The sequence below is a fragment of the Rhodnius prolixus genome, unplaced genomic scaffold (genome assembly GCF_049639745.1).
Source record: "Rhodnius prolixus isolate KJV_2025 unplaced genomic scaffold, Rpr scaffold_8, whole genome shotgun sequence".
Lineage (NCBI taxonomy): Eukaryota > Metazoa > Arthropoda > Insecta > Hemiptera > Reduviidae > Rhodnius > Rhodnius prolixus.
Genome location: NW_027411593.1, coordinates 29,969,977 through 29,984,045, shown reverse-complemented (window position 1 = coordinate 29,984,045; position 14,069 = coordinate 29,969,977). Strand labels below are relative to the sequence as shown.

The following is a 14,069-nucleotide window of genomic DNA, read 5'->3' as shown; positions in this document are numbered from 1 at the left end:
AGTTTGAAGCACTAATGTTACAAGCACGAAATTACTTTAAACCTTTACTTCAGTAGTCCTTTAATTCCAGGCCACATATATAAATATAGACTTTAAATCAACATAAAAATTTGTTTCTAAAATACATAAAACTCTTACTTCTTACTAAATATTTAAGCATATAAATGGCAAAATAATCAAATTGCTGTTAAATTGATGAAACAATTTAAATAAATAACATTCTGCATCTTTTCATAATTCATGCATATTCTTGTGTTGTAAAATACAAATACGCAAACCAGAAAGATATGAAAAAATTGTAAGCTGTCAAATCCAGTTTCATAAATCCACAAACAAAGAGCGAACACTAAATAAAGATTCCAAAATCTTTAAGAGCAGAAAATACTCGACACAGTACATTAAATCTACGAAGGCTGGAGGAATAAAAGATGAGTTGAAAAAGATGTTGTGTCAAAGTTTTAATACTTTTCCAACAACAATAGTTGTTTTTCTGAATTTTTGCTTAACTTTTGTGAAAGAAATAAATGTTATATAGATGATAAGAAAACCGTCCATTATACCGAATAAGCATTTTAGAAATCAGCAAAACGCCAGTTTCATCTACATCTCTAAAATTTTACCGAAAAATATCCAAGTGAAAGAACTTTATATAAAAGTTTGTTAGTCTACAATTTTAACGAGTTTTTATTTATTTATTTATTCAACGCCAGTGGGTTACAATTTTGCCATTTCTTTTCAGCACACTGTAATATTGAGGGCGAGACCTGCGGAGCTAATATGTATTGTGGCACTGGGTTCGATTCCCGGTCTTAGGCCTTGGATTTTTATTTAATGGTTAATAAAAGGAATTTACAGTAAAGTATGTTTGCTAGTCTCCTCCGTCCATGACACCTAATTGGTAGTTGGATGTTAAGCCCCGCCTGAAAAAATAGGCGATTACTTTAGTTTACTTTTACTGCAATATTGGAATTCCTGTCTGATCCTTCAAAGGCTACCTCATTGTGCCAGCTAAGAGATGTTTCTCGTCCATTTCAGTACCACTGATACACAATGCACAGCCCACAACTCAATTCCCTAGGTGCTGCTGCAGGTAATCTTGGCCCGTAGCGAGACCAAAATTTGCCCCACCTAGTTATGTTTGAGCGGATGTTGGCCATTAGCAGATCTGCCATTCTGCTGGCTTACAGTTTTCTTTCAGTTTCATATTAAAGCTTTGCATATATATTTAACATAAGGTTGGGTTTGTCGATAAGTGATGGGTAAGCAGTATAAAGTTGCGTCCTGGTTCGCTAGTTTACCACCTTGTTTCCAGGATTATCACATTGTTTTTGTCTTTTTTGTGATGATAAAGTTGTTACGGTCAGCCGGTATTGAGAATATTAAGGTTTTTTTGGCCGCCTGTGAATCTACGAAGATAAAGTCTTGCATTTGGCAGTGTCTAGGTTTTTAAGACTTATTACCGGCTCGTTTTCAGTTTTCACTTCGGCTTCAAAATTTGTGGCCCGATTGTTAAAATACCAAGAAAAAAAACCCTGGGAATTATGAATCCCGCTCTCATTTTTGGTAAAACAGCTGATCTATCTATGTAGATGTGAGATCAAGTTTCCACTGGATTTCTTGTATTGATCACACCTAAGGACATTGCTTTCACTTCTAGTTCACAGACCTGTAATTTCTTCTCATACGTTCCAATTGACAAGTAATTCTAGCTCATAACTCACATAACGAATGATATCTTTCCATTAAAGATGCGTGGGAATGAGATTCGAAAAAATTACTACTAGCAAAGTAAGAGTGAGAGAGAAACCATGTCTGCTTCGAAAGAGATAAGGTTTTATAAAAATAAGATACTTTGCCAAAATACCGAATTTAGAAAAATTAGTTTCCTGAAGAAGAATCCGCTAATTATTTCTCCACGTTTCTTGAAAATTATTTATTCGATCTTCCTTATAGTTACAAAATTCATGCCAGCCTTACATTTTTATTTCATATATTTTATGATGGAATTATTTTTAGATGGATTATGGAAGATTTGGAAAATTATCAAATATCTTATTAAAATTATTTTGTTAAAGCTTAATGAATATTGATTTTAACTTATATTAAGCTAAATAAGTTTAAAGAAATTAAGTAGTAATAAATAAGATAATAAAGTAAGAAGTTTAAAGATTGTACTTACTACCGAAAGAGGGATTCGTGTGGCGTTTAACAGTAGACATTTGTAATCAGTCGCTGCAACTTATTTTAAACGTAGAATTTTATTTAAACAACAGACGCGCGAGAATAAAAAGAAATTTCAAAAAGTTAAGATATCCGTTCAATTTACTAGTAAAAATGTACCTCCCAAAAAAAAAACCTTTAAGAATTAGCGAATTAAATGTTTATTTAAATTATCAGAATGTATTATTGATAAAATTTATGATTTACATAAAAATAAATAATTATGTTACTTGCGGATAATACAATACAATGCCCAATGAGTAAAATTTTTTTTTTCCCAAATTCAATGATGTTTCAAAAATATCTCCCACAACTTACAAACTTAATTAGGTGAACTTATAAACAATACAAATTTCAAATAATACATCTTTCATAAAATTGAACCGCTCTTTTATTATTTAAGAACTTAAAAAGTTCGTTCTGTTAAATTAACTAGAAAAATATTTCATCAAATCATTGAAAAAAAAAAGAAAAAAGCATTTTAATTGTTAAATTGTCTAAATACATTTGCAATAGTGCAATTGAAATACTCGCTTTCTGCATCAAAATTAATAAGTGCATAGTTTATTTAAAAGTCCATTAAATAATATGTAAGAGAAAATATTATGTAAACAAATGAATAATATGAAACTACAAGTGTAGAGAAAAAGGCTAACCAAAGTTCAACATGCTGTTGCTACCTTTAAATTATTAGTATTGAAAGATCAGCAGTTGCACGCTCTTTTAAATATTGCAATTTCGTGTAGCGATTCGGTGTGATTTTTCCCTTTATATTGCTGGTAAATAAAAATTAAACAAAATGCATAGATGTCGGGCAGTAGAAAGGCCAAGAACTCCAACAAGTCCGATAACTTCAAGTCCAGCTCCAAAAGGAATTGTAAAAAAATCCAGTCCGAAAACAACTGCTGTTGCCACACCTATAAGGAATGCTAAAGGAAAAGTTATTTCGCCGGCTACCTCAACTAGGTAATTAGAAGTTTTTATTCTATATTTTTGTATAATTTTTGATACTAGTTTAATAAAATTGGTTACTTCATTACATTAATAGTAATCATGATTAATTCTCGTAATCATGCTTAATTTTTGAAAAATACATTCAAGCAACAATACAACTTTCATAGAAAAATACACTTTTCTTTTAAACTTAAATTAAATTTAACCTTTATTTAATGTTTATTTTTTCGTATTTTGTTATTTTTTTTAATTCGTAATAAACCCAAGGGAATACAAATTATTACTACTTTTCCGCTTTGGATTAAAATCCGGAATGTCGAAAAATTTTTTTCAATAATGATAATAAAAAAGGTATCAATGTTCGGTTGAATGTCTTCGAAAAATCTGAATTATGGACTCAGTTACTTTCATGATTATAAACAAGAGTTAATTATTTCTTATTTTCTACAGAAATAATGCTACTAGTTTGGTGCTCTCAAAAACCATTCAAAAAGAACCCAGATGTTATGCAAAGAAGAAAACCCCAACACAAAGGTAAATATTTCAAACTGAATAATTATATTTAATACTTTTTGAAATATTTAATAGAGGAAATTTCTCTCTGTGGCCACAGTTTCGTTTGCTTTTATATAATTCCATTAAAATATAACATTAAAAGTTATACAAAGAAAACTGGAATGAAAAATACCAAGAAATAATCATAGTAATATTTATAAGGTTTTAAAGAATTTGAAAGGATAAATTTCCCTTTAAAGGTACCTTAGTTGTTTGAACCGAAAAATTAAAATGATTATTTGGTTAAAAATGTTGATTAAAAATTCAGATCGCTTATGAAATAGCCACACTTTACTAAAAGAAAATTCACAAACTGGTTATCCAGAAAAAAAAAATCGCTTTGAAAACGAAAATAAGTTAAAAGTTCAAAAGTTACATGTATATATAAAGAGTGAATATATGTATATATATTTTTTAAATAAAGCGGTTAGAGGCGAGACCTGTGGAATTAATATGTATTGTGGTATTGGGTTCGATTCCTGGTCTCAGGCCTTGGATTTTATTAAATGGTTAATAAAAAAAAATTACAGTTGGACATAAAGAAAAAATAGGTAATTACTTTACTTTTTTAAATAATTGTTTTGTAATTATCAATGTGCAGTGAGATGACGTTAAAAGTTACCAGGGTAGAAGAGAAACCTGGCGGGAGCAAAATAACTACTGTCAAGGAATACACTATGAAATCACCTAATAAATTGTCATTTTCTTTGGATAATTCCATTACTTTCTGATATGATGATTATTCCATTGGTAAATGTCCAGTACATTATTATTTAATTGTTGTTTGTTTATATTTTAATGTTATTAAAGTTCTATAAAGTGTCTGTCATGATTGAGGTTTATAAATGAATAGTAATATATTATATTTCTATTAAAGTTGTTACAATGTATTGAAATAATAAGATTAAATAAATATGAGCTAAAGTTGATATTTTTGTGCAAATTCACTCTCATTTATTTCAAAATCCTAAACTTTATTTATCCCAACTGAAATTGGGTGATCATCTTTTCTGGTTAGCAAAGAAAGGAGAACCATTTATAGAAGGGTTGAAGTTATTTTTGCACTCCCAGCATGTTGCTTTTAACTGAAACTTTATATCAGATTCTGATCGTGTACAGGAGTAGTATTCAGGTTTGAACCCTATTTCACTATACTGCTGAATAGAATGGTAGGTAGGATTAGGCACAAACATTTCCTAACCAAATTTCCGCTGAACTGTTTCAAAAATAGTTCTTTCAAATTATTGTACCATTCATTGTGAAGCTTATTCCACTGCAAAAAAGAAGTGCCAAATCGGATTATTATGTAATATTTTAAAAAAAGATATTTAACATTTTCCTAGCATTACTTGCTTTTTTCTTGCATTGTACATAAATAATTTTTCTAGCCAATCTGTAAATTTGACCAATTGAATGCAAAAACTAAAACTAATCTTTGACTCAATATGGTATGTAAATAGATGCACAGATTCAAATTTTAAAGATCCTATGCAAAAAAAAGTTTTTAAAATAGGGTAATTAATAATGAGTGTAATTGAAGCGTATAGACCGTAGCAAAAATTATGGGCTATCGATTTCATCTCCTCACTTTTAGTTGAGAAAACGTTAATTTAAGCGAATCAATTAATCAGTTAAACACCGAGGACAAAGAGGTGAAATTGGACATTGACACCACTATTGTTTTGTTAATTGCAAACGTACCTACCAATATGCTGAGTGCTTTTGGAAATGATTCAGTTTAAAGATATTTAGCCATAATAAATAAAATTATTTATGGAACAGGATACTGTTATATATATTATATATTACATTTTTTAGAGGAAAAGATAAGTCATTACCCAAAAGACAAGTTTTCCTTGAGATGGAACAAAATGTGCCTTTTGGATTCAAAAGAATGTTTATATTATTAGTATTAGTTTTTTCAAGTAATCCGTGTTAATCATGATTCAACTACTAATTTAAAATTTCATTAACAGGCGGATAACTTTTAGGATTTGCTATTTATTGTGAGTTAATAAGTGATTAACCAGTCTTGAATCCTTTCTATTCAAGACTAATATTTTACATCTTTTGACTTTAAGAGAAACGTGTTTACAGAAATTATTCTTGCTATGTTTATTAGAATATAATACAAATATCTCTGCTGTACTAAATCAGTGTAATAATCTTTGGAATTAGATTATGAACAAGCCCATTAGCTTATTGTACATTATGTAAGAAAATTCGAACATTATTTATTGTAGTTAGAGAATACCTTTTAGTTTAGAACTTCTTTGTTTATTTTTACATACCAATGTCATTAGACCAATAGTCAGGAGTATTTTTATCACTGTACATTGGAAACTATATTTTACAGTAGATAATAATCTGGAAAGGTTCACATTTTATGAATGTGTCAGACTTTCTTCTCGAATCTTTTAGGTTCAATATTTCCCATAAAATAACTTTCTAAAAGTTTAAATTCTCCTGATGTTTTCCTAGCTTTCTAATTTGCCAGTAGTTTAATTACTAATTAACTAGAAATTCGTGTGAATGTACACCCTAGATGTTTTCAATTGAACCAGTGCCTGACATGTAAGAAACTGAAGATAGAATTGAACAGTTAACCTGATATTGCTTGAATCAATAAATCTGATTGAATTAGTTACCTGCATTTAGATTTAATTAAACATTACAATAGAAAACGGTTAATAATCAACTGTGGGCAAAATTATCCTTTAATATAGTTCCTAAATATTGATTAAAAAACATGTTACCACCCCGTATCAAATTATTTTCAAAGCAAGTTGGTAGCTCTAGCTAACAGGTGCTGAAACTATTTTCCATTGTAATCAGGAGATTACCATTTGAAAGAGCTTATTATTACCTACATCCACCCTAACTGAGCAACAACTGGTACAGAAGTAGTTCTACATTGTGAAATATAGGGAAGTTAAAGTGCTCCAGTTACAGCCTTGCTGCTCTAATGGACTCAATTAAGATAGGAATACCCTTAACCATTCTAACAGCACTACTACGACTTTGACGATTCCTCTTCGTTAAATAATGTAAATTTAGAGACTTACAACTTTTATTACTATCTATTTATTCTTACATAATTATTATTCAAGTTAAGGTAGGTCAACGTCAGAGGTTATTAGTGCCTGCCCGTATCCTTTTTCAGTGAACAGTAAAAGGCTCCTACGAAGAAAATAATCTAAGATCAGATTAATCTATAATGATTAATCTATAATCTTTGCAGGTGCGACCTGCAAAGCTAAGAAGTACAGAGATACTGGGTTCGATTACAGGTCTATCCCTTGGATTTTATTTAATGTGATGAGAAATCTGAGTAAAGCATATTAGCAACCGCTTCAAAATAATATCGCTACAAATTGTTGTCTAAAAAAAATTCTTCTAAATTAGCAAACCTTAATGATGTTCTCAATTATTCTTAAATAATCTAATTTCTGTATACTAGAGTATATAGTGCAAAACCAAAACAAAAAGTTCAAGTTGAAATTTCGACGTAGAATTACTTCAACTTGCACTTGAATCGTACATTATCCGTAGAAAAGCTTGGTGAGTCCCTCGTTTTAGTAAAACTAACTGACCCGCAGTGCTTTATCATTAATCAAAGTGCGCTATATATCTAACCTTCACTTAGTTCTCATCTAAGTGTTGGTACTGCTTACAGAATGTGAGGATGTGAAACGCAACCGGTCAGGAAGAAAAAAACCATTTTTCATTCCCTTAGAAAACATTCTACCACTCTTTGATCAATAAGTGTCTCATGAAAGAAATAATTTTTGGTATAATAAGTCTTTAGAAGAATGAAAACATACGAAGAATGGGGATCATTTTGGACTTCCGCTTTTCAGAGATCAATCGATTTTTAGGGGATATCAGGGATAAAATCTTCTCTCAAAATTATCTTTACAAAAAAGTGAATATAGAAAGTCGTAAGTATGGTTGTAAACATGCAACTATCTGTAACTGGGAGGCCTCGGTTTCAGATACACTTGTGACTAAATTTTATTACTACAAAATTCAAACCTAATTCAATAGTTCAGCTCTCTTTAACTGGATATCTAATTGCTTTACCTGATGGTTAGGAGTTTATATTTTGTATAAATTCAAACTTTAAAAAAAGGTAAATTAGAAAGTTTTTTGTTTCTGCTAAACATTATTTTTTCTCCACACAAATTTTGGAGAATTTAATGCCATGTCTTCATATTGAATTTCAAACTAGACTCACTTTATAGTAACATATAAACAGGTATTTCACAAAATTAATTGTAAATTTGGGTAACTCCCCAGGACTTATTATTCTACATAAGGGATGAAAAAGTTTAACGTTTCTTATAACAGTATGCTCTCAACCGATTTTTAAAAATATCTAAATAAGAAAAATTAGATTAGCATCTGAGTTTCTATTAGAATTAATGCTAACTTTTTCAAAGTACATTATTATATTAACAGTACCTAAACTGTTTTGTTTCATTAGAATATATTATTCGAAGGGCATTAACATCCTTAAGTCAAAAACAATATAAATTCTATAAAACATTTTCACAAATTGAGAGTTAAATTTAGTGTGTGAGAGAAAAGAGAGAGGACTCTGCAAATAACAAAGTTGTAAACAGCAGCTACATAGTGGTACTTCACAACTATTCAAGTGGAATGCCATTCTCCACAATTTTCATTTATGTGCTGACTGTTCTATGCGCTGAATTCATTCGATCTAACTTGATATTTCAAAACTGAAATTTCACACTAAGTTCATATATTCATTAACTATTCAACTTTTCACAAACGTATAAATGCTCCTACATATTGGTGTATGGTTGTTTACAAAAATCCTTAATGGCACCAGAATTCATCCTTCACTAAATATAGTAACTTCATCTTTGCAAATGAATAAATGGTGGAAAAGGTCCCTTTATTTTAGGTATATACTGATATTTTATAAGTGCTGCTGTGGCATACAATACATACTTCACCAGACAGTATTTCATGTAAATAATTTTTTTTTTATTCACTTTTGTATCCAGAATAAAAGTAAAAATGTTTATTTAAAATAAAAATAATAAATCTTTCATTATTCTCTGTTAGTTCACAAAACAAACCATGCTAACCTCTTAGCTCAATTCTAAGTGATAAATACATTTCATACCCAACCTGAATTTGACATTATGAAATGAAATGTAAAAATTACAAAAATGTTTAGAGAAAAGCCCAAACCTAAGGAGAAATATCGAAGGGATGTTAGAATATCTGCAAAAGTTTAATTTTAGAGATGGAATGTTTTGTTCTCATATCAAAGATTAAGAGTGAAAATATTTTCACTTAGTTCAACAGACGATAAAATATTGATAAATAAGTCTCTTCCCAGGCAGAAAGCTTTATCCTATATCTAATCATCTAATTTATTTTGGAGCAGATAGCAGAGAAATTAATGTTGTTATTATTCGAAGATCATCTGGTATTGCACGGTATATCTTGGAGCGATGCATTTTACAGATTAAAAATGTTAGCAAATTATTAGAGCTTTAAGTCCTCATAATACTAAAATTACTTTTTTTAACATTCCAAAAACCTATACAAACATTTACTGGTAGACGAATCGGCTTTAATTCAGTAATAAATATTTAAAAATAAAAAAATAGATGAGATCGGTACTACCTCTGTAGAAGTAGCCAGTTACTTAATTCTACCTTCAATACATTAGGATAAGTGAGGTTCAATTGTGCTATGGACAAAGTGAGAATGTTAGGTCAATAGAGAAGACAAATTGAACAGAATTTTATTTAAAAAAAAAAATGTCAGTATCCACTCCGTTGACACAAATAGCTACATGAACGTTCACCGTATGAAACCTAGAACCTTAGAGTGTGTCTTGCTCAGTTGCCCTATATACAACCCATCAGAACCCATTATCTTTCAACCTATATATCTAGAAGTTGTGAGGATATCAACATTCGACCAAACAGAAGACTCTATAAAAAGAATAAAATATTTACTATATGACAGAAGTACTTAAAATATGAAGTCACATTATTGGATCATTGGACTGAAATTAGGTAAATGAATTCTGTTAACGGTAGTGCTATATTTATAATACAGATATTTATAGATTTATAATGACATTGTCTCAACTGCAAAACTTTTGTGTTTTTTTAAATATTTTTTTATAAATATTCAAATATATGTTATATTTCACTATTTAATACCTTTCCATGTACTCCAAATTGTATAAAGTAAAAATAGGAGCAAATAATCTACATAACTGTAATGAAACTTAAGAATGTATTAGATCAATGTGTACTTTGTTATATTGTTTTATGTCGCCTACCAAAGTACATAGATGTTTTTTAAGTTGCGTTAATCATTAATGTAGTCTGGACGAGAAGTTCCTGTGGTGTGATGACCACTAAATACAGAATTTTATTTATATCTTAATTATGACAAGAATTGTTATACAATTATACAAATTGCTTAATGCTTGATGAATTACCCTCAAGTCATAAAGGGGCTTATTCTTTATAAATGACTGACTTTAAGCAATTGTTTCTCTAAGTAATTTATAATGACCTATTTAAGGCTTTTTATAGTCTACGGCCTAGTCCCACATGGACGAAATAATAAGTTCATCTGGCCTTGCAGGTTACTGAAAAGACTGACCGCCAATGACTTCAGATGTTGACGCAAGTTAAATTAAAAATGGTAATAACATATAAATAATATGTTTGTTCCTGATTACTAATCTATGAAGATTTCTTAAATGAAAGGAGTATAAATAATAGTACTGGCAGCATTTAAAAGGAAATCCAGCCTATTAAATAAATTAAAAGTTTTAGCTCTGATTTAAAAAAATAAAAGTAAAAAAGCATACTCTACTCCTTTAGTGTTAGTAGTTCTTTTTTGAAGAAGATGCTGCCTGAACTTAGGAAATAAAGTTAAATTTAGACTTTCTGTTGAACTAGTTATAGACATGAACTAGCTATCACATCAGCTTTTTATTGTAGCAGTATAGTTAGGTGAAAAGCTGGATGTAATTGGAAGGAAGTTTTAGAGAGTAGAATCAAACTGGCTTCATTCCAGGCACTTTTCTTTTTACAGGAAAATTACTTGTAGGGAATCTGATCAGTTGATTTTAGCAGGCACTTTAATTATCTGTAAAATGACAAAAGTAAGGTGAGTGTAGATAATCGCAGGAGAATCCGGATTTGTTGATCGAGAATAATGGAGGAAGTTAAGATGATATTTGATTTAAACAAATACAAAATAAAATTTTAAAAATTTGATCAACATTTACAATTGTAAATTTCTTTTATTATTTAAAGTAAAAGTTATTTGGAAAACATGAAATCAAACCAGTTGGCAATTTCTCTCACATCAAAAAAGTTACTCCGTTATTCAGTAAAACTTTCAGTATAACTATTCAGTCTAACTGGGTAGAAAGCAGTTATGGCTTCTAGACCGCTTTACTACAATTTCGTAATTACTCTAGTCTAGCGTTAAGAAAAGTTATGTTGCTGGGATATGTTTTTTTTATTTGGTATACTGGTAACGTAATGAAAAGCAGTTGTTTTAGAATTTGACGCTTTGTAACCAGACTGGAAATGATATTAAAGATTTGTAAACATTATTATTAATGAGAATACACTTTTTTGATTTGATTTTTCCACTTCTTTGAGGTGGAAACTTGATTAGGAAGTTTTGCGTAAATGTTACATAAAAAAAGGGAGGTTTTCTAACTTTAAATAAAAAACCATCTTGATGAATAATGGGAAGCAAAATGGATAATGAGAAAGCGAGCGGCTTGGTCATGCAGGTTCACATAAATAAGTACATAATGTGATACTTTCTTGTCTGGGAAGATTAAATATTTTCCCATTTCATTTGTATCAGAACGCAGAGCAATCATAAGGAAAGGAAGTTCATTTTGTTATCCACAAAAAAAGCTCAAACCTGCGTTGAGCATATGATGGGGCCAATAAGAATCAGATTTATTGGTGATAGTTTAAGTAGGAATTATTGCAATGGATAATGTATTGAAAAGATTATTGATTACGGAACCATTTAAGAAATGAAAATGCAATAAGTTACATTTTAAAACCAAGGCAGCAGTGCAGCATAATGGTTGAAGAGGAGCATATTAGCGGAAGGAGGGAATAAATCCGGAAAACAGGAGGCAGAACTAAAGCCATATTAGTCAGGAAATCCTTTATTTAATTAATATTACTGATTTTACGAATGTTAAATATTTTTTATGAAGTATATCTTGTTTTGTCTGTTGATTTAGTTAAAGATGGAACATCATTAAGTTTTTTTTTGCTAGTCTTTTAGCTGGAGCTTTATTTAAAATTGTTTTAACACTTCCTTAATTTTATTTTCTGTTTCATTTGTTTAAGAAAATAATTTTTGTATCATAATTATTTAACTTATAATGCTATTTCCCTCCTTTAACCATATCTTTTTCTATCCATGAAATAATTTCATTATTAAACAATACAGCAGGAATTAAAGAGGAGGTTCTGTTAGAATCTTCTCAACAAACCAACTTCCTTGGGTTTTATTAAATTAAAACGGCCCAAATAATTTAGGCTACATTATATTGAATATTAACTTCGAGTATTTCATTACGAATCGTAATGTGAAGATTTAATAAAATACATAAAAACGAAACGATAAAGAGCAACAAAATTTTATTAAAGAATAAATTTCCTATCCACAATGAAGTTTATTTTCTTTTGAGAGAATAATTCTTCGAATAGGCTTTTTATTAGATCAGGAAAGAATCTAGGTTAGGTCTGAGCTGGAATTTTAGAAGTAATGTGAGACAGGTTGACTATAAGATATATCACACTCCGATCAGAACGTTCATCTACATTATTTAATTTAATTCTACCCCAGCCTTTTTTCTAAATTCCCAGACTTTGCAAAGATTTCTTTTTAAATTGTTCATAATAGCTAGAAGTGGATGTTTACGAACATATTTTAAGACTGCACAGACTCTACCCTGAGTAAAAAAAAGAAAAGGATTTGATAATGTGTTTGTAGGTTTGTATCTGTACGCAAAATTAACAAAACTTCGTTAACATGGCGTTGACGCTTAAATAAGTCAACTAAATAATGTTTTTCATGTGGCGTTTTCTGTGTAGCAAACCTAATTATCAAACAATTTACAGAACAGAACAGTTTTTGTACATTGCTATTAACTTTGTTCAGATGACTTCTTTTTGTTTAAGTTTAATGAAAGAAAAACATTTTGAAATTAAACATAAACAGTTAAGACTTTCTTATTCCGCTGATAAATGTCAAGAAAACATTCCATTTTCTGGAATATCCGAGAGAAGGTTGCAAATTACTTTGAAAATCCTAATTATCGGCAACACTCGCGATGTGAGTCAGCAGATAGAGATGAATGCATCTTCATAGATATTTAATGTTTTAGTTTCGATCCTTAATGGCGTAACCACTGCTCTGTTTATTTATTTATTGTGTTTTCACATTAACCATCTATTATTTTTGAGGACTGTAAAAAACCAACAAATTGGTATTTACTGTCACCTTCCTAATGCCTCAATTTACCAATATAATGGTGAGGGGAAAATAAACCAGCCTTATTTTTTTTCAATATTCAATTAATTTAAGGAATAGTTGCTCTGCAGCCTCTTTCACTTCTTTCTTCTCCAAGACTTCCACGAGATAACAGTGGCTCTCATCCACTACTTTCTTCTTCGTAGCTTCCATGAGATAAGGATACCTTGAGCGCTGCATGCAGGTTTATTCTTTCCTTGAAATAACGCAAAAGTCACTAAACGTGTCTTGTATTTAGTGTATAATGATGAGAGATATTGTACAAAAAACCACTGTCCAAAGCGAAGCATTGGTTGGTCCATTGTAGGACATTCATGATATCTTCTTTGTAACTAGTTATCAGGTGACGGTTCGTTTAAGTTCTTACTTGAGAAGAGATGTAAATTTATGGGAAGTAACTATGAGCTCTGGAACTGCCCCATAATGTAAACGAAAATTCATTCAATTACGTTACCTCATTATTATTATTATTTTTAGGAGAGCTCTGAAATTAGGAAACCTCTCTGGCATATGATATTGTGCATTTTCTAGAATTTGCGGTAATTTTTAAAATATCACTTTTAAATTGTCTATTCTCTCTTTATAAAGCTATTGAACAATAGTGGGCACATCTTTTCATTTAAATAAATGGTCGCTACCATTTTAAAGAGAAAATTACTGTATTCATTTTTTGTTAAACAATTTGACCTATTCAGTTTTTATAATGTTGCAGTTTACTAAAAGTATTATTAGAATTCCAACTGGTTAGTTACTGA

General features: G+C 29.9%; 2 protein-coding genes across 4 annotated transcripts in view; one reads left to right on the top strand and one right to left on the bottom strand.

The window, feature by feature from the left end:
- Window positions 1-14,069, bottom strand: part of GABA-B-R3 (gamma-aminobutyric acid type B receptor subunit 3) — a 146,642-nt gene that overhangs the window by 61,968 nt on the left and 70,605 nt on the right. The window contains exon 1 of one of the 3 annotated variants that reach the window (XM_074122259.1): window positions 2,180-2,488. The exons of 1 other annotated variant lie outside the window; for it this stretch is intronic. In XM_074122259.1, coding sequence (XP_073978360.1) covers window positions 2,180-2,219 — 40 coding nt within the window. In that variant the 5' untranslated portion in view covers window positions 2,220-2,488. Of the gene's footprint in view, window positions 1-2,179; window positions 2,489-14,069 lie in introns of those variants that run through there. One more of the 3 variants, XM_074122262.1, reaches the window with a different exon arrangement.
- Window positions 2,854-4,658, top strand: LOC141451140 (uncharacterized). Its single transcript, XM_074122286.1, has 3 exons — window positions 2,854-3,186; window positions 3,625-3,708; window positions 4,331-4,658. Exons 1-3 carry the CDS (start codon window positions 3,020-3,022, stop codon window positions 4,458-4,460), a joined length of 381 nt encoding a protein of 126 aa, XP_073978387.1. The 5' UTR covers window positions 2,854-3,019; the 3' UTR covers window positions 4,461-4,658.

Excerpts from the sequence above, each read along its gene's own strand:
- LOC141451140 (XM_074122286.1), top strand. The coding sequence starts at position 3,020 with ATGCATAGATGTCGGGCAGTAGAAAGGCCAAGAACTCCAACAAGTCCG. Across the intron at positions 3,187-3,624 it reads TCGCCGGCTACCTCAACTAG|AAATAATGCTACTAGTTTGG; the intron begins GTAATTAGAAGT and ends TATTTTCTACAG. Across the intron at positions 3,709-4,330 it reads AAGAAAACCCCAACACAAAG|TGAGATGACGTTAAAAGTTA; the intron begins GTAAATATTTCA and ends ATCAATGTGCAG.